Here is a 24,029-nt window from a genome sequence, read left to right as displayed (position 1 = left end):
AGAAAAGTGTCCACTTCATATATGTTTTAAAAAGGTAAATTTATAGTATAAAAACATAAATATGTTTATTTTTTATTTTAAGAAATAGTTATATGTTTGTTTATTTTTTATTTTAAGAAATGTTTATTTTTTATTTTAAGAAATAGTTAATTTATTACTATTTTTTTAATTCCAGTATAGTTATTTTTAATTATTTAGTTTTTTTATTTTAAGAAATAGTTAATTTATTACTATTTTTTTAAATTCCAGTATAGTTAGCATATAGTGTTATATTTGTTTCAGGTGTACAGTGTGGTGATTCAACACTTCCATACACCACTCTGTGCTGATCACGACAAGTGTGCTTTTTAATGCCCATCCCGAAGTTCACCTATCTCCTCACCCACCTCCCCTCTGGTAACCATCAGTTTGTTCTCTGTGGTTAAGTATTTCTTGGTTCTCTTTCTCTCTCTTTTTTTCCTCCTTTGCTCATTTGTTTTGTTTCTTAAGTTCCACATCAGTGAAATCATTATGTTATTTGTCTTTCTCTGATTTAATTTCACTTAACATAATACTCTCTACCATCATCCATGTTGTTGCAGGTAGCAAGATTTCATTCTTTTTTATGGCTGAATAATGTTCCATTATGTGTATGTGTGTCTGATATATGTGTATGTGTGTGTGTGTGTATTTTAAGTCTTGTGCGTGTTTATTACCTTATACACACACATCTTATGGAAGCTTTCTAGTGTCATTTATTTTTGCCTTTTCTTTTTTGCAGTCTTGCTGGAAGGTCTATTTTATTGGTCTTTTCAGAGAACTAGCTTTTTTTTTTTCTTTAAGTAGGCTCCATGCCCAGCCCAACACAGAACTTGAACTTATGACCCTGAGATCAAGACCTGAGCAGAGATGGAGAGTCAGATGCTTAACTGACTGAGCCATCCAGATGCCCCCAGAGAACTAGCTTTTGATTTTGCTGCCAATCTATGTTTTCTTATTTGGTCTTTATCCTAGCTCTTCTAATTGTGGTGGATTTTTTTTTTCTCTTTAGTTTAGTAATTTAGTTCATATTTAGTTTACTAGGGCACCTGGGTGGCTCACTCAGTTGAGCAACTGGCTCCTGACTTCTGCTTAGATCATGATTACAGGGTTGTGAGATGCAGCCCTGTGTTGGGCTCCACACTGAGCATAGAGCCTGCTAAGACTCTCTCTCGCCCTCACCCCTCTCCCCTGCTCATGCTCTCTGTCTCAAATTAAAAAAAAAAAGTTATTTTTGGGGCGCCTGGGTGGCGCAGTCGGTTAGGCGTCCGACTTCAGCCAGGTCACGATCTCGCGGTCCGTGAGTTCGAGCCCCGCATCAGGCTCTGGGCTGATGGCTCAGAGCCTGGGGCCTGCTTCCGATTCTGTGTCTCCCCCTCTCTCTGCCCCTCCCCCGTTCATGCTCTGTCTCTCTCTGTCTTAAAAATAAATAAACGTTGGAAAAAAAAAATTTAAAAAAAAATAAATAAAAAGTTATTTTTAATTTACTTTAGTTTCGTTTTTAGTTTTGTTTTTAATTTTTTAATAAATACATTTAATTTTTGTAAATTTTTCTCCACCTACAGCTTATTTGTATTTCAGGGCCTAGTTTGATATTTATTTCTTTTGTGGTTATTTGGTTTAAAATATTTTATGATTTTCATAAGTGATTATTTAGGAGTTTTTTAGTTCCCAGGCATATAGATTGTTTGATTGCTTTATTTTTATAATTTTAAAATTTATGTTTAATTGCACTATGATCAGAGAATTACATACTAATGATATTTGAAAATGTATTGAAACTTACTTCTGAATAGATGCATGTTCAGTTTTTGTAAATGTTCATGTATTCTCTGATAGAAAGTATATTTGCTATTTGTGAATTAATCTCTTAGCTCAAGCTAATTAGTTTGGCTTTCCATAATATCAGTATCCTCACCATTTTTTTTCTTGCTAGCTCTGTTGATTCTTGTTAGAGGTGTATTGAAATAAGCTATAACTATAATTTAAAAACTTCTTCATAGAATTGTGTTCATTTTTTTTTGCTTGGACACTGTATTGTTTGATTTCCTTAAATCTTCCAGATGAAATGAATTATTCCTTTCATTATTCTGTTTTTTTATTCTTTTATTTATAAGCTTTTTATATCATTTAGTTTTAAAAACATTGTTTTTATATCCTGTCTGATCATTTCTGCCTCTGATAAGTGAATTTATTTACATTATTGTGTCATTAATTTGAAATTCTTTGGGTCATTTTATTTTTTGTATTTCCTCTTTACTATCCCTTTGTTCTTTTCTGTCTTCTATTGGATTGAAGTTTTTGTTGTATCTCTATTTTTCTTTTTCTGGTTTGGAAAGACCTTAAAATGCTTTAACTTGGTTTTCTTCTATCTGTCAAGTTAGATAATACTTGACTTGCTCTTAGTTTTGAACATTGCTGCTCTCCAGGTTATCATTAATGTTATTTTTATGTTCTGAACTAATTTAGATTTATCATCATGTTTTCTAATTTTTGTCCCTGTTGTGACCTTTTTTCTAGGTCCAGCTTCCTCCTTCCTGAAGTGTAGACCCTTCATTACTTTTTCTGAGTCTGCAGTCTTTTTTGAAAATTTTGTTAACACTTACTCTTCTATGGTAGTTTAGCTGGACATAGAATTCTAAATGGTCAGTTTTTTTCCTCTGCAATCCATTGAGGTTAACACTTCATAGTCCATTGGAATCTAGAGATGTTGATAAACTGTCTACTGTCAGCTTTTTAGAACATCATGCTGGTAGACTATTTTTTTTTAAATAACTGCTTTGATAATTTAAAGATTATTTTTGTCTTTGAAGTTCTGTAATTTCACCCTGACGTATACAGGTGTGGGCTAATTTTCTTCCTTCCTTCCTTCCTTCCTTCCTTCCTTCCTTCCTTCCTTCCTTCCTTCCTTCCTTTCTTTCAAGATTTTAAGTAATTTCTAATCCCAGCATGGAGCTCAACCCCACAACCCTGAGATCACGAGTCATATACTCTACTGACTGAGTCGTCCAGGTGTCCCTGTTTTCTTTTTTGATATATGTTTGTTATATGATTATATATATATGTTTTGATATATGTTTGTTATATAATAATTTTAATTCTTTTATCCCCAGTGACTTTGAGAACCAGAATGATCAGAGTGGGAAAAGGAGATATAAATGTAACATAAAAGAGGCTAACTAAAAACTCTGTAGTCTTGAATTTGAATTGGAAGAATGTTTGAACTTATGATTTATTTTATCTTTAAAACAAAATAGGGGTGCCTGGGTGGCTCAGTCGGTTGAGCAACTTCGGCTCAGGTCATGATCTCAAGGTTTGTGAGTTCGGGCCCCATATCGTGCTCTGTGCTGACACCTCAGAACCTGGAACCTGCTTCATATTCTGTGTCTCCCTCTCTCTCTGCCCCTCCCCCACTCATGCTCTGTCTCTCAGAAATAAATAAACATTAAAAATAAATAAATAAATATATAATAAACAAAACATCTCCTCCCCTTCCCCCCACCCACTATTTCCTAGCTTTGTCCATGAAAAGACCTAGAAACAGTAACCATTCTAATAACAACACCAACCTTAGTGCCCAGATTACAGTCTTTTTTTTTTTAACTTGTTTTATTTTTTATTTTTTTAAATTTACATCCAAATTAGTTAGCATATAGTGCAAAAATGATTTCAGGAGTAGATTCCTTAATGCCCCTTACCCATTTAGCTCATCCCTCCTCCCCACAACCCCTCCCATAACCCTCAGTTTGTTCTCCATATTTATGAGTCTCTTCTGTTTTGTGTCCCTCCCTGGTTTTATAACATTTTTGTTTCCCTTCCCTTATGTTCATCTGTTTTGTCTCTTAAAGTCCTCATATTAGTGAAGTCATATGATTTTTGTCTTTCTCTGACTAATTTCACTATTTTAATTCCACTTGAGATCCATGTCTTTCTTCAGTACTAGAAAATTCTCAGTATTTGAATATTGATGTTCCTGCTTCTGGGATTTCCTTCTGCAGCTTCTATTAGGTAGATGTACATATGTCTTTGTCAGTCTCTCTTCAATGCATGTTAACCTTTCTTTTGTATTTTTATCTTTTTGCTTCTCTTTATCTCCTTTTAGGTGCATTGTCTCTTATCTCTCTTCTAATTCATTTCCTCTTAAGTTCATTTGATCAGTGTAACCATTGAGTTTGAGTTTTTAAGTGCAATGACTGTGTTTTCGTTAATGTAATTTCTACTTGGTTCTTTCCTAAATTCAGTGTTCCTTTGGTAAAAAAAAAAAATATTAGCTCTTGCCTAATAGTTTCTATTCCTGCTTTTTGGGGAGTGGGCAAATGAAAAATCCTGATTTAAAATATTTAAAAATAGGGGCGCCTGGGTGGCGCAGTCGGTTAAGCCTCCGACTTCAGCCAGGTCACGATCTCGCGGTCCGTGAGTTCGAGCCCCGCGTCAGGCTCCGGGCTGATGGCTCAGAGCCTGGAGCCTGTTTCCAATTCTGTGTCTCCCTCTCTCTCTGCCCCTCCCCCCGTTCATGCTCTGTATGTCTCTGTCCCAAAAATAAATTAAAAAAAAAAAAAAGTTGAAAAAAAATAAAATATTTAAAAATAGATTTTAGATTTAGATTTTTATTTATAGATTTAGAAAATCTAGTTATTATGGTATAAGTTTTGTCGTGTCTGCCGTTTCTCGGTCTTGGTAACTTCTTTATGCAGTTTGTTATGTTTGTGAGGTTATTTTTAGCAGGGTTTGCTTTCTGAGAGAGCTCCATATATTCTACATGAATAAATGTCATTATAGGTTGATTTCACATTTACCTTTCCTAGCTTATCAGAGTTTTCACTGCTTTCGGTGTACCTTTCTACACTAAGATTTGGCACAGTGTCCCCACACCATCTGGGAAAGATGAATTTTCTCTGACCATTGACAAGAGAATCTTTTCCACCCATGACTCCAGTTTCATTTCCATTTGCCTAATGTTATGGGTAGTGTTTTATAGTCTGTGTTTCACAGGTGTAGTCCTTCATGACTCCCACACATGCATCAGTTTTTAGCTGTTAGACTCTTTTGGCTTCTGTTCCTGTTTACTGCTCTCACTTTGAGTTACTGCTTTATTTTTAGTGTCAGGGTATTTTCCTTGCCTGAGTTGGAGTTTAGCAATATTTCCTTCATTACATTTTATCCAACATGTCCATTTGGACATCCATGGTTTGGAGCAGAATAGTGTTCTGAGTCATCCTCAGAAAACTATATTGACCAGAAGCTTCTATTTAAGTTCTCATGATTCTTAAGAAAATGTGAAAAATCAAGTAATGACATCTTAAATGCAACTTTAAGTCTTTATTAGTTATTTTTCTTTTGATTAACTGATCTTAAGATGTAAAAATATTTCTTACAACATTAGACTGTTTTAGGAAGGCATAAGGAATGTAGTATTGCTTCTCTTCTTCTTCCTTTTTTTTTTTTTTTTTTTTTTTTTTTTTTTACTGGGGGTAGGGATTGTCTGAATCTTGTTTCTTCTGAATCACATATCGAAGAAAAACAAACAATATCATATCTCATTTTAAAAATTGCTCAACATATCCCCTTCATGTAATTTCAAAAGAGACTAGATAGTCTAGAAATGTGACCTATGAATAAATTAAAAAGTTACATGCTTTTGAAGATATTTATTATAGTGTTAACCTTTAAAAGTGAAAAAGAATATTTAACAGTAGGAACAGTTTAGTACATTATGTTAAGTGCAACTCATTAGAATTGTGTAGCCATTTAAGGCATGAATTATAAAGATTATGTGGAGATACATATTCCTCTGTTTTTTGTAGGAAAGCATAGTATGAAATTGTGTGTATAGATGAAAATTAGAAGGGAATATGAAAAATAAAAACAATTGGATGATGGTGGAAGGATTATGAACACTTTTTTCTTTAAAAAGAGTTTCCTTCAGTGATATTGCCATTCTTGCCATTCTTCCTATCTAAATGGAGCCAAATAGTATTCCTATTCTTGGTTAGATTCTAAGTAGATGTGGGGTGAGGCAGGGATGGGGGTGGAGGAAGGAGTGGCAAGTGGAGGCCAAAACAGTCACCTTTGTTTCTGAAGCTGATACTGAAGTATGTAGCTGAGGTGTGAGCCACATTAGGTCTGCTCACTAAACCCAGAGTTATCTCCCCAGTTGCAGCAACACCCCAGACCAAAGCAGGCCTCTCCCCCACCCTGCCCTATTCCTGTCCCTAGTTGGAGTTGATCCCACGAAGATGGAGAGTGAAACTGAGTTGAACCCATCCAGTTTGTTCTACCCAAATAAATCATTCCACCTGAAGTGAGGGCCAGAGAGAGGCCACGAGTTACTGTATGAATTTCTACCACAAAAGATAAGGAATCATGAGTGGTTGGAGGTAAGAGTTCTAAAGTAATGGTAATTTTAGAATAAAAATGTCATGTGTATATTTTGGCATTTTTTTGATTAGCTAAAGTGTAGTTACTGAAATTTAATTACTTTTATTTTTGTTAGAATTTTGAGTATATCCCAAATAATAATTATTTTCTGCCTTTAGGCGTTTAAATGCAGAATTGGAGGCAAAAACAGCTGATCTGGTTCGACAAGCTGAGGAAGTAATAGTAAGTAAATATGCAATTATTACTAATTTCATGTGAGTGCTAGTTTTTTTTAACTTTTTAAAAGTGCCCAAAACATAAATTTTTAGTTCAATGAATTATCACAGAATGAACATGAATATATGAATAGGTGTATGTATATATATGCAAGTATATGTTTTTGATATGCACGCATTTTTGAAAAGCCACTGAAAAAGTGTTTTCTATTTGATGTTCCAGTCATCTAATTAGTAAGGACATTCATACTTAGTAATCTTTCCCACTACTTTAAAATTAATGTTTGAGAGTAGATGTATATAATTAATTCTGGTAATTCAGTAAGGATAGAAATAACATGGGCTCTGCAAAAAAGTTGAATAAAGGATAACAGTCATCACTGATACTCAGATGGTAATTTGTTTCTTCAATTCTGCAATTGGATGTGACTCAGATTCTTAGGGCTAGACTGTAGTCAGTTTTATAGTTAGAGAAAATGTAGTGAAGTTTTATCACTAGACAATATAAGCATATTTTGCCCCATTCTGGCTACCAAATTGTTTATTCCTAATGTAAGCAGCTCCGTATGCATCAACATTCCCATTATTTATTCCTTAGAGGAATAAAGTGGCTGCTTTCAAACTTTTTTCAGTTTTTACTCTACTTAATACATCTTCTTTTAAATTCTCACCCATCCCCCTTAGGAGGGTAGTGAAGAATAGGGAATAATTTGTTTGAACTGCCTTATACAGTCCTTCATTATTCGTTAGTTTTGAAATAAGAAATATATGTTATATATAATATTATGTATACACATATATATAATATGTATATATATATAATGTATAATGTATACACATATATAATATAATATATATAATATACATGTACACACATATATACACACATACATACACACACATCACATTCTTTTCAGGTAATGTATTCAGATAACGGTTATAGACTTGCTAGTTTCATTTGTAATTAAATATTTTACTAAAAGTAAATTTTTATGATATCTTTTAGTTTTTGCCAGTGTCTAAAGACTAGGAAAATAACAAACCATATTATAGGAAAATGAGGGATTTATTGCTCCAAGAATCCTCTAATAAGGACAATCTACCTCTACCCTGAAAAAGAGTAAAGTAGAAGCCCAGGAAGGGCTAGGAAAGGGGAGAAGACATTGCTGCCCCACAGAAGCTAATGGATATAACTTTTGCTGCCTTGAATTTTTGTTTACTCACTTTCATGTCTTGATACATCATTACAAAAAACTTAGTACTTTAGTGCTTCATGATCTTCTTAACATTGAAGTCGTGCCTATTTTGAGATAAGTATTTCTACCCATTAAACAGATTTATGTTCCCATTTCCTGTGAGCCTAATTTCCTTTGTGTGTTACAAGTTGGAAGACTAATGTAGTGGGGAAACAGGAGTTAGATAAGATCACATAAGGCATTGATACATTTTTCCTTTAAAATTGACTTTCTTAATCCAAAAAGAATGAAAGGTGAAATTACATTGTTCCAAACCTTATATTCATACCATAACATTTCGAATTCTGTGCCTGGATTTCATGGAAACTATGGACAAGTCTGAAATGATTAATGATCAGAAAGGCACTTAACCATATCCTGGTTTTGTGATTTTTGTTTATATGACTTACCTTTACTCATTTAACTAGAGAGATCAGCAAGAAGACCAATCGAGGCCTGTTTCAACACAAATTAAATCATATGAAAAGGAAGAGGATTGCAATTTAAAGTAAGTTAAATCTCAAATACCATTTTTTTGATGATGCATTTGGATCTTTTTTTATGTAAGATCTTTTTGCATGTAAGTATTGGAAATTTATAATTTGAAGAATAATGTAATATATAATGTAGTAATAAAATGGGAGCTTATATCAGCCAGACACAATGTAAACCCTTTACCTACTTTATCTCATTTAATTCTCAGAGTACTATTTTGAAATAAATGTTATTGTCCTCATTTTAAAAATGAGGAAACTAGAACTTAGCAAAGTTCAGGAGCTTGCCCAAGGATATATAGATAATAGGTGATTTCACTGAGATGCAAACCACAGTTGGTTAAGATTTCCGAACCTGTTCTTACATCCTATACTTTCTTTTAAAATTGCATATGAAAATTAGGTAAAAATAAATAAATTAGTAAAAATAGAATATATTAGATCTTTTTTCCCTTGAATTTCATGTGGACTTCAGGTATGTTAAAAGAAAAAAATAGGGACCCAAAAAGTATTTAGGAATAAATTTAACAGGAAACATAAAAGATCTATGTGAATAAAACTATAAAATCTTAAAGCTGAGGCAATAATGATCACCCAGCATTCTAAGTTTCTTGCTATGAGCAAAAGTCAGACTATTCTCTTCGAAGCCAACAGATAGGAGTTGGGTTTTGAACCTCAAGCTGAGTCTTTCTATGCCATGATCAGTGAAAATCCAGTTGATGAAATCTCCCAGCCTCGCCTCTGGGTGACCATATGGAACTTATGGTAGAAAAAAGTGTGGCTTTAGCTTTGTAGTTAGGTGGTAGCCAGTGAGGAAACTGATGCTGGAAAGATAGAGAAGTTGTATTAAATGTACCAGCAGTGGATTTAGTAAAACTGCCACCTTTGCTAAATGGGAAGGCAGAACAGGTGTCAAATGAACTTGTGCGTTAGGGAGAGAGGTTGGAAAACAGAATATTAGTAGTATGTGCTGTTAGTTACTATTAGCTGTATTATTCTTTGCCCACTGAATGGTCTTGGCACTTTTGTCAAAACTCACCTGACCAGAGACACATGGTTTTATTGGTGGACTCTCAATTCTACCCAATTGATCTATATATCTTTTTTTTTTTAATTTTTTACTGTTTATTTATTTATTTATTTATTTTAAAAAAATTTTTTTTCAACGTTTATTTATTTTTGGGACAGAGAGAGACAGAGCATGAGCGGGGGAGGGGCAGAGAGAGAGGGAGACACAGAATCGGAAACAGGCTCCAGGCTCCGAGCCATCAGCCCAGAGCCTGACGCCGGGCTCGAACTCACGGACCGCAAGATTGTGACCTGGCTGAAGTCGGACGCTTAACCGACTGCGCCACCCAGGCGCCCCTACTGTTTATTTATTTTTGAGAGAGAGAAAGAGTGTGAGCAGGGGAGGCGCAGAGAGATAAGGAGACACAGAATCCAAAGCAGGCTCTAGGCTCTGAGCTGTCAGCACAGAGCCTGATGTGAGGCTCGAACTCATTGACCATGAGATCATGACTTGAGCTGAAGTTGGACACTCAACCAACTGAGCCACCCAGGCGTCCCAATCTATATATCTTTTCTTATGCCCTCCCTCACTGTCTTGATGACCCTTGGTTTGTAGAATTAGCTGCTTTTTGACAAGAAAAATTATGATATAGAGAAATTCTTTGAGGAACAAAAGCCTATTAAAGCTCAGCCTTGAAGTAAAAGTCAAACTAAAGATGTGCACTTCATGCTATTGATAAAACTTTACAGTGGATTAAGATTCTTCAGGGCAAGGATCATTTTGAATGGCACCTAGTGAAACTTTCCAATTGGGTAAAATGGCTCAGTGCAAAGATCTAACTAAAGCTGTAGTTTCCCCATAGAAACCTGACAATTTCAAAGTAAGCCGTTTTTAAAGTCAGGAAGGAGAAGGGGAGGAGGGTGAGGTGTTCAGTTTAAAGAAATACAGTCTCGGAGAGAACTGTAGGTGTGGTAATGGCACACAAAACTAACTGGAATCAAATAGGTGTGAAATCCACTAGTTTTTGAGGGAGTTTTATTGGCAAAGAAACTTTGAGTGATAGACTAAAACTGTGACTGTTTAAATCTTAAAACAGCTGTGCGTCCTCCCATTCTTCTGAGATGAAGCAGACTGTGAAAGCAGCACAGCCCCAAGAGGGTCTAATGTTTAAACACCTTAGAAGGCTTAGAAACAGAAAAGAAATATGTTATTTAAGCAGTAGTATAGTTGGCTCATACTTGAAATATTGGGACATCATTCATTTACTCAAAAATACTGCGTATGATACAGCAATTCTCCTTTTGCTGGTTACCCAAGAGAAATGAAGACACATGTCCAAACAAAAACCTTTATGCGAATGTTTATAGCACTTTTATTTATAATTGCAAAACTGGAACAACTCAAATATCTATCAAGTAGTAAACAGGTAGGATAAGCAAATTATGTTATATCCATGCAATGGAATACTACTTGGCAGTAACAAACAATGAACTATTGATGCAGCAGCAACATAGAAGCTAAGTGAAAGAAGCTAGACTAAAATATATGTATGCTGTATGATTCCATTTTTTTAAAGTTTTTATTTAAATTCCAGTTAGTTACCATACAGTGTAATATTAGTTTCAGGTGTACAATATACTGATTCAACACTGCCATACATCACCCTGTGCTCATCATGACAAGTGCACTGCTTAATCCCCATCACCTATTTCACCCATCCCCCCACCATTCACCTCACCTCTGGTAACCATCAGTTTGTTCTCTGTAGTTAAGAGTCTATTTTCTAGTTTGCCTCTCTCTCTCTCTCTTTTTTTTCCTTATCCCTATGTTCCTTTATTTGACATTCTGGAAATGGTAAAACTATAGAGACAGAATCTGATTCGTGGTTTTATGTTGTGGAGGGGAGATAATTAACTGCAAAGCACAAGGGAACTTTTGGGGGTGATGGAAACATTCTCTGTCTTGGTTGTTATGGTTATATGATCATAAAGTTTGTTAAAATTTATAGAGCTGTATAGCTAAAAAGAGTATATTTTACTGTAAATCAGTAAATCTTTCTGAAAAAAAAATGAAACAATTTTTGAATACCATCCATGCCAGGTCTAGCTACTGGTGATACAGTGATAACAGACCAGGTCCTGCTTCCAAGGAGTTAATGCCTGGTGCATTTTAATTTTTTTTAATAAAATTTTTTCCCATAAAAATTTTTTTATATCATCATTTGACATACACACGTGAAACAACTTATCCTTATTATATATAACACTTTCTGATACTTTATGGGAAATGATGCTATCAAAATTCCAAAATTTGGATTACAGAGAAGATGAGGCATGGCTTTTATCAAGTAAATGAATAGATTGAAATGATGGTAATGACTGCTAATGCCTAGTTTCTGTTGAAGCAAGTGAGAGACTGATTTCACAAGCCTAAAGATAAATCTGTTGGTTTTCTTTCACAAAATTTTCCTTAAGTGCAAAGTGGTGATGACACCTCTGTTTACCTTGGTCAGGTGACTTTTTAAAAAAATACTACTGTTTGAACAATTGGCTTTTAAACATGCTACTTGACTATTAGTTGGGAATTGCTGAATATGGAAGGTAATTCTGTAGAGAGATAATCCATTTTAGCTTGGAGAATAATACACCTAAATGATTATGGTCAGGCAGTATACATTATAATAGGTCTTCAACATCCACGGTTACTCTGCCAAACAATACAGTTGGAAAACCAGAATCTAGCTTCTTAACAGTATGGGATACATATCCTTCGGTCTGTTGGAAGCAAGGTTTACCACACAAATCATTTCAGTCATGTTACGTACAAACCTTTCATGGAGAAATGTAATGAAAGTAACTAGAATACTGTATTTTAGTTCATTTTTCACAGAAATACACTAGCAAAGTAATGTCACTCAGCTAAACCTGAGGGAGACAGATAACCGTTAAATGTCTTTTGGCTGATACGTTTGTGTATCTGGGAAGGAACAATGGAAGCTACAGAAAATGTAAGGAAACGGCAAATATTTTTGATATGAAGGCCATGGAAGAGGACAGTTAAAATTTTGTATAAAATTTGGTAACATTTTAATGTCATATGTGAGAATGATTCTTAGTCTGTAATTTTAAGCTGTTTTGAAAGCCTTCTTTTTATTCTTTGCAAAGCTATTTCTGGTTCTTTGAGAGGTTGTATATAATATCTATCTAAGTATATTTTTGTATTTAATATTGAAATAACGTATGTGTAACTAGTTCATTAGGTGACATCTGATAGAAAGTAATTTTGTTTTTATGTCCTTATTCTGGTAATGAGTTCTCAGGGGGATATGATGGAGTGTTTTGTTTTTAAATATTTTATTTATTTATTTATTTATTTATTTATTTATTTATTTATTTTGGGAGAAAGAGAGTGAGAATGTGAGTGGGGGAAAGGCAGAGAGGGAGGGAGAGAATCCCCATCAGGCTCCACACAGTCAGTGAAGAGCTGCACGCAGAGCTCCATCCCACAAACCATGAGATCATGACCTGAGCCGAAATCAAGAATAGGACACTTCACCAACTGAGACATCCAGTGCCTGTTTTGTTTTTTAATAGCAACAAGATATAGAAATAATAATATATGTAATGGGGATGATCTAGACAATTGATCAGGGGGTAGGCAGAATCTTCCTGTGAAGAGCCAGATAGTAAATATTTTTGTATTTGTCAGCTTTACAGTTTTTGTCACTACTCAATTTCGCTGCTGGTAGTGTGAAAACAGCCATAGATAATATGAAAATGAGTTGATGTGGATGGATTCAGCCCATGGGCCAGAGAGTGCAGACCCCATAAACACTCTTTGTATTAAATAAAAACATATTTTGAAAACTGCGCAGAAAAATGAGTTGTATTTTAGAGGTACAAATTTCTAGTAATAAATTAAGTCAGTCACAGGGATGTAATGTACACCACAGGGAATATAGTCAGCAATATTATAACAACTTTGTACGGTGACAGATGGCAACTAGACCTATTGTGGAGATCATTTTGTATTGTATAAAAATACTGAATTACTATGATGTACACCTGAAACTAATAGACTATTGTATGTCAATTAAAAAAATGTGAAGTTAAAATGTTTAAAAAATGAATTGTATTTTAGATTCATGCATTTAGCAAATATTTGCTCGGTGACGATTTAAGAACCTATATACCATGTACTACACCATGTACTAGGCATAGAGCAGTGAACAAGGCAGACAGGATTCCTACCTTCATGGATTTCACAGTGTAATGGGAGAAACAAATACAGACCACGTATTTAAATGCATTAAACAAAGGATAACACTGGGCGGGCTCACACTAAAAAGCCTTGTGGTGAATTATTTTGTAAAATAGATAATCCCTGTGTGTAGCCAGTAATCACTCCTTATGATTTTAATTTGTTAAAGTTTGTGCTTCATTTTCCTACAAAAATATTGGTATTACATTATAACTTCTTAAAGGTGAATTATTTAACCAAAGCAATTTTCTTGTGTTAATAAATTAACATGTGCATAACTAGAATTATAGCAAAGTCTACTTGGTAGTTGTCTATTTTCCCTTTCAGATGTAATTACTGTTGACTTTTATTGTGTCTCAGCTTAGTATCGTCTATTATTAATATATAATGTTTATTTTTGGTCTGTAGAGGTCTGTTGTCTGAAGGGATAGTTCATCTTCATTCAGAAACTAAGGTATGAAATTGAACTTGCTGTAAATGTAATTACGTTGTATAGAATTTAGGTTATTTTTTAGGCTTTTCTTAGAACAAAACAGAGGAGTATGACTCTACAGAAATAGAATATAAGCCTTGATACTTAGAAGAGATGCTTTCATGATGTGTTACTTATAAAATAAGCTGAATCCTTTTTTGTCTCATAATTTCACTGAACAATTTGGTTATATACTGGAAGAAATTCTGAGTAAAATGAATCTGTAACCTAAGGAGTTTGTTTTTCCTCTGAAGCTGAAATTCACCAGGTATTCGACCCAAAAAAGAAAATTATTTATATACTAAGAAGGTAATTTGAAAGGTTTATTCATTCATTTAAATATTTGCAGTGTATAGATCACTATTACAGGTGCTGGGCTTATTGAGATTTACGGGTTCCCCACCCACAGATATCTAGGCCAAGAAAACAGCATATGTGAAGGCCTGCCTGGGGAATAATCAGTGAGGAGAACTCAGTTCTGTGAGTCATAACATCCGATTTAATATTCCACTAGCCAGCTGAATATCCTTGACTTTATGGGACTCATTTTCCTTATCTTTGAACCTGTTGGTGCTAGTGATATCTAGGTCTTTTCCAGCTATACAGTTTCTGGGATTCTTTAAAATACAATTCAATAATTCCATGAAAATAGGAGTTCTTCTGTGTAGTAAACTAGCAGTTCTGTGTATTACAAAACTGCTTTCCAGGGCAAATGGTTAGAATCTAATTAATCAATAATTTAAATTCTTTGATGTAGCCAAAGACCAAAAATGTTGATGCAGTGAACAAGATTCAAAACAAACTACACTCTACAAATAAAGGAAGGAAAACAAATTCAAGGTATAGTACAGTTTTAAAAGTATTACTTTCTATTTTTTTAGTTTTATGATTCATACTATCATGATTTTAGTTATTAAGCTCTTTCTCTTTCTCCAGATCTTTTTATACCTGGCATTGTGTATATCTTATCTACATTCAGTAATTTAAAACATTCTCAACTCAGAAATGTCTTACAGCAGTTAATAAACATTGTGCACAGTTCTTTTAAGCAAAATCGCCACATTTCAAATTTTTAAATGTTATTTTTAGTGAGATATTTTCTTAGAACTGAGTCTAGAACATAGGTGTCTTTGCCTAGTTCTCTCAGACTAGTCTACTTTTTCGAACATTTAATAGAACACCATACATTATTGTGTGTATTGACATACAGAGTGATTTGGTAGGCTCTAAATAAGACTATAGTATCATTATAATTTACATTCTATTGTTTTTGGTGATAAAGAATTCAAGACTGTTCTTAGTAGTTTAAGCTTGAAAAGGGGACCCAAGAGGCAATCTAGGATAGGAGACCTTCTGGAAAAGGAAGGTCATACCTACAATGGGTTGTACCAACACGCTTCTTATTCACAGTAAATTATTAAGTGTCTATTACTTATCCAAACTGATACTGCATTATAATCCTGGAAAAATCTTTGTTAATGTTGGTGTCTTTTAATAGGCTAAATAACTTTTTTTGTTTTTTGAATAAAAGAAAAAATACAGTGAAGGGATAAGGAAAATAAAATAAATCTAAAATAGATTGATAGGGGAGCCTGGTGGCTCAGTTGGTTGAGGGTCCAAATTGGTTTCGGCTCAGGTCATAATCTCATGGTTCGTAGGATCGAGCCCCACATTGAGCTCTGCACTGATATCGTGGAGCCTGCTTGGGATATTCTCTCTCTCTCTCTCTCTCTCTCTCTCTCTCTCTCTTTCTTTCTCTCTCTCTCTCTGTCCCTCCCTCTGTCCCTCCCCTGGTTACACTCATGCTCTCTTTCTCTCAAAATACATAAACATTAAAATAAATAAAATTGATAGAAGAGAACATATACTGCGTACATCAGTACATGCATGCATACGTAACTGGTTATCTTATTTTCAGACTTCAAAACTACTTTTTAAGGAAAAGGTTGTTTTTATAAATAGAATTCTGAACTTTGTGCTTATGTATTAAAAGAAAGTTAGGCTTTAAATTAAGTAAAAAGTTAAAAACAAGGCTTTTGGAATCATAAACTTGATGGGTTAGGCTTGGCCCATTCCTTAATGCCTTTACTAGTGACTTTTATTTCATATTTCCTCTCTTGTTAAGAAAAGCAAATCCAATTTTTGGTTGATTTTGATTCTGGTTAGAATGTGTTTCTTTAGGTGGAAAAAAAAGTTGATTTTGATTGAGCTAATAAATGTTCACTCTAATTCTTAAGAGGTATTATTCTCAGTGTTTGCAGAATTATGGCTAAACGCAATATCACTTTATATAGTTCTTCAGCAGCATATAAGTTAAAATCCACAGTCTGGATCTAACTTGGGAGGCCAAGTTCAGCACTCTTAGTTTTGATGTTTACTTGTTTGGAGGCAATGTGTAGACAAACTGGTTTCATAAGCCTTCTCTAGCTCTGTGGCCGTGTGATTCATAAAGATTGAAAGTCAGCCAAGTCTTTTATAATATAATCCTTGGAAGTATCAATTATAGGTTTCATCATAAATTCAAAATTAATAATTTTTTAATTAATAATTTTGATCTTTTTTATTTGGATAAAAGTCATATTTCCTTTGTATGTTGACATTGTATATAATATATAATGAGTATGTATATGTGTGTGTATGTTTATTTATAGTATAAAATTGAAATACTTTGATGTACAGACTGCCAATGATGTTGCCATTCCAGAGGATTTCTCAGACTTTTCTCTTGCTAAAACAATTAGTAAAATTGAAGGGCAACTGGAGGAAGAAGGCTTACCTGATTATATCGATGATGATATTTTTTGTGGTGTTAGTAATGACATTGGAATAGGTAAGTTTTCTTCTGTTTATTTTTATCTGTATATCACAATTACTTAGAAACAGATATTTGGGAAATATTTTTTTGCATTTAAAAAAAGTATTGTGATATCTTGCACTTGTTTCAAAATCATCTAGTGGGACATGATGGTAGGAGGAATGAGTGGAATTATAGATGACATAAAATTGGTTATGAGTCAGTTGAAGATGGATGATAGGAAAGTGGTTTTTCATTGACAGTGTCTTTCTACTTTTATATGTTTGACATTTTCCATTATAAAAAGTAAAAATGAAAAAGACTATATGGTATTGGTTTCATTGACCACTGTTCAACTAAGGTTAAAATGCCCCATAGCTTATCATTAAACATTAAAATACTTTTTAAAACCCAATGTCTTTGTATTTCTTTCATTGATTGTTACTGTATTCTACTTATGGCATGTTAAAAGGATAAATGAATCACTCATGTGGCATCAGTTAAAATAATCAAATTAGTTTTCTAATGAATGTGATTTTCTTTCTTATAAACTCATTCTCTGCATATCACTTTGAAAAATAATAAGTTTAGATACTCTAAAAACATTATCAGTAGTGCCTCTAGAACTGTTGAATTTATGAGGTGCCACCTATGCTATTGTTAACATAAGACAGTTGAGTGTAGATGAAGAGTTAATACTGAACTATAATTGTAAGTTCAGGCAAGCCACTTGGCCTCTCTGTAATTGCAATTTCTTAATTTCAAAATTTAGCAGTTTATATTAGATGGTCATAAGGTTATCTTTAAAATTCTGATTCTGTGAAAACAATAACAATTTATATGTATAATGATTATTGTGCTACATGCTAGTCATTCATAAATGAGCAATTCATTTATGAATTTATCACATTTACTGGCTAGTAAATCTAAGCTTTCTGGGGTACTTGTCAGAAGAGAAGATAAAGGAAGCAGGAAGCTGCCTTTAGGTCTTTGTCAAGATGCCTTCAAGGACACACTGGTCACATGTTGGCTGTTTCTCAGTACATAGTCACCCGTGGTCCCATTACAATATTCCCGCTCCCAGATACATAGAACCAATACAACAGACTACCTTAAATTGCCACTTGGTTTTTATTGCTGAATCACCTCTCTGCCACTTTGTTTCCCTGCATTCCCTTTCCAGAGTCTTTGGCCTAGGTGTCTGTCCTTTTGGGGGAGTTTTTCTCTTATTCCAGATATGAATGGGTATCTTACAGGCAAGAGGAAAAGATAAGAAAAGTAGTTTAGTAGCACATACTGCTTTCTAAGACTAAAGTCAGAGGGAGATGGGGATGGGAGGTTAATGCTGTGGCCTACAGAGATGAGAGCACTCAACTCCTTGATGACACCAAGGTTAGTTGGGGAGAGAAAGAGATGGACAAACTCAGGCTCTTGCATTCTTCCTCCTTTCCCCTTAGAGAACAGCTACTGCAAACTTCACATTTTTAAATTTATCATTTCCCTTCTATCCTGTGCTAACCTGGAGTGACACGAGAGGCTTGAAGGAGAGTTGAGGCTGGAGAGATCTAGGTGGGTTAGAGCCAGTCATCATTAATCATCTCCATGATAACACTGGAAGCACTTAATAGAGCTTTGGGGGCACCTGGGTGGCTCAGTCAAACGTCAGACTCTTCATCTTGGCTCAGGTCATGATCTCACGGTTTGGGAGATCTAGCCTTGTGTCAGGCTCTGTGCTGACAGCACGGAGCCTGCTTGGGATTCTCTCTTTCTCTCTTCCTGTCTCCCTGCACCTCCCCAGCCCACATGTGCACTCTCTCTCTCTCTCTCAAATAAACTTAAAAAAATAAAAAATAAAAAGAAGAGCTTTGGAAGGAGTATGCATGAAGAGATTTTGTGCATTCTCTGGGGTATATTCTAATGACTTCTCAGAGACCACTCAGGGTGTTTACTCAACATAAGATCCATGAAGGCATAGCTTGTTTTATCCCTATTAGGTCTGGAACATTGTAGAGACTTAATGTATATTTTTTCAATGAATGATTGAATGAATTATGGAGTGAGTGCTAATTTCAGTTTTCACTTTATTTACTTGTATACACCTAGAAACATCAAAGATTTACTGCTGATATCATTGAATAAAGAACTTTAGGTAGCAATGAAATACTTTGCAAAGGCAGATCTTAGAGTTTGTGCGAGAAAGCTTCAGCAGTAAGGTATTAGTGTATTTCTTTGCTTCTAAGGCACATAGACTACATTATAACTTCCGTGAAATTGGCATGTGTGTTACAGTCAATGGTATTTTATAATCACAATGGCTGAGACTGAAGTTGAGTTTTGCTCGAGTGGTTTTGTGTTTGTTTCTGCCAAACACCTGGGGATGTTACCAACCTGAAACCACTTTAAATTTTGACTGAGGTATTTTGTACCACCTTGGTAAAGACAAATTCAGTTTGCAAGAGTGAATACTGGCTTGTGGTTCAGACTCTAAGGAGAGGTTTTTGGGTTTTTTTCCCCTCTTTACTCAGTTCCACTGTTGAAATGTGAACAGTTCCTTTCTGTTGGGTGGATTTGTTTTTCCTTTACCTTGATAGTATGAGTATTCAGTGTCTTTAGTGTTCTCAAACAGGGGTCTCCTGATAAACTCGCCATCTTGAGCATTCTTTTTCCTCATAAAATGGTCTATCTGCAGTTAATGGCATCTTAGATTCAGTGAAGGACAATAAATGTAATCATTTAAATCCACAGAAGCACAGAACAGATTTCTAAAGGCCAAACTCCGTGTTATGCAGGAGGAATTGGATAATGTTGTATATGAATGCAATAAGAAGGTATGTTTTTTAAAATAAATGCTCTATATTTAAAGATATGTTAGGAGCAGTTTCATTATTTTTACAATATATGTTTATTGACATATAATTTACAGTTAACTTTTGAATTAAAAATTGTATGTAAATACTGACTTATATTCTATTCTGAGATGTTGAATTTTCACTAAGTGAAAAAATTTTAAATACTTGTTAGCAGTTAGAATTTTTTGTATAAGATTTACAAATGGAAGCTATTAAACACAAATGAAACTTCTAACTTCTATTTTTGAAGATGAGAATGGAACACAATTTGTTATTCTCCTTGAAATGGATATAAGTATCTCATTAAAAATCATATGAAACTCCTTTTTGTTTTCTGCTTTATGTTTTGATACCAAATCTTGTGTATTTTTCACATAATCTGTAATTTTATAACTATAGGAAAATGAAATTCAGGATTTAAAGTCTCAAATAAAAAACTTGGAAGAAGATTGTATGAGACAGCAGCGAACAATTAATTTGCAACAGTCTCAAACAGAAAAATATAAAACTCTTTTTGAGGAGCTAAATAAAAAATGTGATGGATTACAGCAACAGCTGTCTTCAGTAGAAAAGGTAATAATTTTGTGATTTTTCCTGCCCTGATGTTAAAAACACTATAAAACATAAAAGTTACATGTTTGTGTAGACATCACTTTTGTTCACTTATTTTGTTAGTGCTTACTAAAAAGTCTTCCACCATATATAGGAGAATATTAATAGATTTATTGAGATAAAATTCACATATAGTACACACCACACTTTAAAATTTTTTTAAATTTTTTTAATGTTTATTTATTTTTGAGAGAGAGACAGAGCACAAGCAGGAGAGGGGGAGAAAGAGAGAGGGAGACACAGATTCCAAAGCAGGCTCCAGGCTCTGAGCTGTCAGCAAGAGTCAATGCGGGGCTTGAACTCATGAGCTGTGAGATCACGGCTTGAGGCGAAGTTGGATGCTTAACAGACTGAGCCACCCAGGCACCCTGAAATCACCCTTTTAAAGTATACAATTTGGGGACTTTTTCTTAAAGTTTACTTATTTTGAGAAAGAGAGAGAAAGAGAGGCATCCAGCATGAGTGGGAGAGGGACAGAGAGAAAGGGGGAGAGAGAGATTCCCAAGCAGGCTCTGCACTGTCAGTGCAGATCCCAATGCAGGGCTCAAACTCATGAACCATGTGATCATGAACCAAGCTGAAATCAAGAGTGAGATGCTTAACTGACTCAGCCACTGGGTGTCCCCCAATTTAGTGGCTTTTAATATATTCACAGAGTTGTGCAACTATCACCATGATCAATTTTAGAACATCTTAATTCAAATGAACATTTAAATTTAAATACAGGTTAACATGTAGTATATAGTTTAATAATGATTTCAGGAGTAGACCTGAATGATTCATCACTTAACCTATAACACCCAATTCTCATCCCAACAAGTGTCCTCCTTAATGCCCATCACTCATTTAACCCATCCCCCTCCTTCCTCCCCTCCAGTGACCCTCAGTTTGTTCCCTGTATTTCAGAGTCTCTTATGGTTTGTGTCCCTTCTCTGTTTTTATTTTATTTATCCTTCCCTTCCCCTATGTTTTTTTTTTTTTTCTTAAATTACACATATGAGTGAAATCATGATATTTGTCTTTTTGTGACTTATTTTGCTTAGGATAATAAACTAGTTCCTTCCACATTGTTGCAGATAGCAAGATTTTATTCTTTTTGAGCACTGAGTAATATTCCATTGTGTATATATATGCCACATCTTCTTTATCCATTCATCAGTTGATGGACATTTGGGCTCTTTCCATTCTTTGGCTATTGTTGATAGTAGAGCTATAAACTTTGGGATGATTGTGCCCCTGCGAAACAGCACACCTGTATCCCTTGGGTAAATACCTAGTAGTGCAGTTGCTGGGTCATAGAGTAGTTGTATTTTTAATTTTTTGAGGAACCTCCATACTGTTTTCCAGAGTGGCTGTACCAGTTTGTGTTCCCACCAGCAGTGCAAAAGAGATCCTCTTTCTCCACATCCTTGCCAACATCTGTTGGTGCCTGTGTTGTTGATGTTAGCCATTCTGACTGGTGTGGGGTGGTGTCTCATTGTGTATTTCCTGATGATGAGTGATGTTTGTATTTCCCTGATGATGAGTGATGTTGAGCATCTTTTCATGTGTCTGTTAGTCATCTGAATGTCTTCTTTGGAAAAGTGTCTATTTATGTCTTTTTCCCATTTCTTCACTGGATTATTTGTTTTTTGGGTGTTGAGTTTGGTAAGTTCTTTACTGATTGTGGATACTAACCCTTTATCTAATATGTCCTTTGCAAATACCTTCTCCCATTCTGTCGGTTGCCTTTTAGTTTTGCTGATTGTTTCCTTTGCTGGGCAGAAGCTTTTTATCTTCATGAGGTCCCAATAGTTCATTTTTGCTTTTGTTTGCCTTGCCTCCAGAGACATGTCAAGTAAGAAGTTTCTGCAGCCAAGGTCAAAGAGGTTGCTGCCTGCTTTCTCTAGGATTTTGATAGCTTCCTGTCTTACATTTAGGTCTTTCATCCATTTTGAGTTTATTTTTGTTTACGGTGCAAGAAAGTAGTCCAGATGCATTTTTCTGCATGTTGCTGTCCATTTTTCCCAGCATCATTTGCTGAAGAGACTGTCTTTATTCCATTAGATATTCTTCCCTGCTTTGTCAAAGATTAGTTGGCCATATGTTTGTGGGTCCATTTCTGGGTTGTCTATTCTGTTCCATTGATCTGAGTGTTTGTTTTTGTGCAAGTACCATACTCTCTTGATGATTCTGGCCTTTTAATACACCTTGAAGTGTGGGATTGTGATGCCTCCAGCTTTGGTTTTCTTTTTCAGGATTGCTTTGGCTAGTCAGGGTCTTATCTGGTTCCATACAAATTTTAGGATCGTTTGTTCTAGCTTTGTGAAGAATGCTGGGATTATTTTGATAGGGATTGCATTGAATATGTAGATTGCTTTGGGTAGTATCAACATTTTAACAATATTCTTCCAATCCATGAGCATGGAATATTTTTCCATTTTTTTTAATGTCTTCTTCAATTTCTTTCATAAGCTTTCTACAGTTTTCAGTGTATAGATTTTTCACATCTTTGGTTAGGTTTATTCCTAGGTATTTTATGGGTTTTGGTGCAATCGTAAATGGAGTCGATTCCTGGATTTCTCTTTCTGTGGCTTCATTATTGGTGTATAGGAATGCAACTGATTTCTGTGCATTGATCTTACATCCTGCGACTTTGCTGAATTCATGGATCAATTCTAGCAGTTTTTTGGTGAAATCTTTTGGGATTCTGTATAGAGTATCATGTCGTCTGCGAAGAGTGAAAGTTTGACTTCCTCCTTGCCGATTGGGATGCCTTTTATTCCTTTGTGTTTGCTGAGGCGAGGACTTCCCATACTGTGTTGAATAACAGTGGTGAGAGTGGACATTCCTGTTGTGTTCTGGACCTTAGGGGTAAAGCTCTCATTTTTCCGCCATTGGGGATGATATTACCAGTGGGTCTTTCATATATGGCTTTTATGATCTTGAAGTATGATTTTCTATCCCTATTTTATGATCTTGAAGTATGATCCTTTATCCCTACTTTCTTGAGGGTTTTTATCAAGAAAGGATACTGTATTTTGTGAGATGCTTTCTCTGCATCTATTAAGAGGAGCATGTGGTTCTTGTCCTTTCTTTTATTGGTGTGATATATCACATTGATTATTTAGCAGATATTGAACCAGCCCTGCATCCCAGGTATAAATCCCACTTGGTCATGGTGAATAATTCTTTTAATGTATTGTTGAATCTGGTTGCCTAGATCTTGTTGAGGATTTTGCATCCATGTTCATCAGGGAAATTGGTCTGTAGTTGTCCTTTTTAGTGGGATCTTTGTCTAGTTTTGGAATCAAGGTAATGCTGGCTTCATAGAATGAGTTTCAAAGTTTTCCTTCCATTTCTGTTTTTTGGAACAGCTTCAAAAGAATGGGTGCTAACTTTTCTTCAAATGTTTGGTAGAATTCCCCTGGAAAGCCATCCGGCCCTGGACTCATGTTTTTTGTTTTGTTTTGTTTTGTTTTTGAGAGAGATTTTTGATTACTAATTTGATTTCTTTACTGGTTATGGGTCTGTTAAATTTTCTGTTTCTTCCTGTTTCAGTTTTGGTAGTTTATATGTTTCTAGGAATTTGTCCATTTCTTCCAGATTGCTTAATTTATTGGTGTATAATTGCTCATAATACTCTCCTATTGTTTTTATTTCTGCTGTGTTAGTTGTGATTTCTCCTGTTTCATCTTGATTTTGTTTAGTTGG

The 24,029-nt window shown here is 34.8% G+C and overlaps 1 protein-coding gene across 1 annotated transcript in view; it reads left to right on the top strand.

Annotated features, from left to right (window-relative positions):
• The window catches only part of TEX9 (testis expressed 9), a 159,549-nt gene that overhangs the window by 101,302 nt on the left and 34,218 nt on the right, over positions 1-24,029 (top strand). Inside the window, 7 exon segments of the mRNA XM_047074653.1 lie at positions 6,555-6,618; positions 8,275-8,354; positions 14,018-14,063; positions 14,839-14,921; positions 16,733-16,911; positions 19,621-19,703; positions 20,124-20,297. Coding sequence (XP_046930609.1) covers positions 6,555-6,618; positions 8,275-8,354; positions 14,018-14,063; positions 14,839-14,921; positions 16,733-16,911; positions 19,621-19,703; positions 20,124-20,297 — 709 coding nt within the window.

This window comes from Lynx rufus, unplaced genomic scaffold, assembly GCF_022079265.1.
Source record: "Lynx rufus isolate CCGP_SWC_20201006 ecotype Redwood Valley unplaced genomic scaffold, mLynRuf1.p SCAF_13, whole genome shotgun sequence".
Taxonomy (NCBI): Eukaryota; Metazoa; Chordata; class Mammalia; order Carnivora; family Felidae; genus Lynx; species Lynx rufus.
Note: the sequence above shows the minus strand (reverse complement) of the source record. Positions and strands in the feature narration are given on the sequence as shown.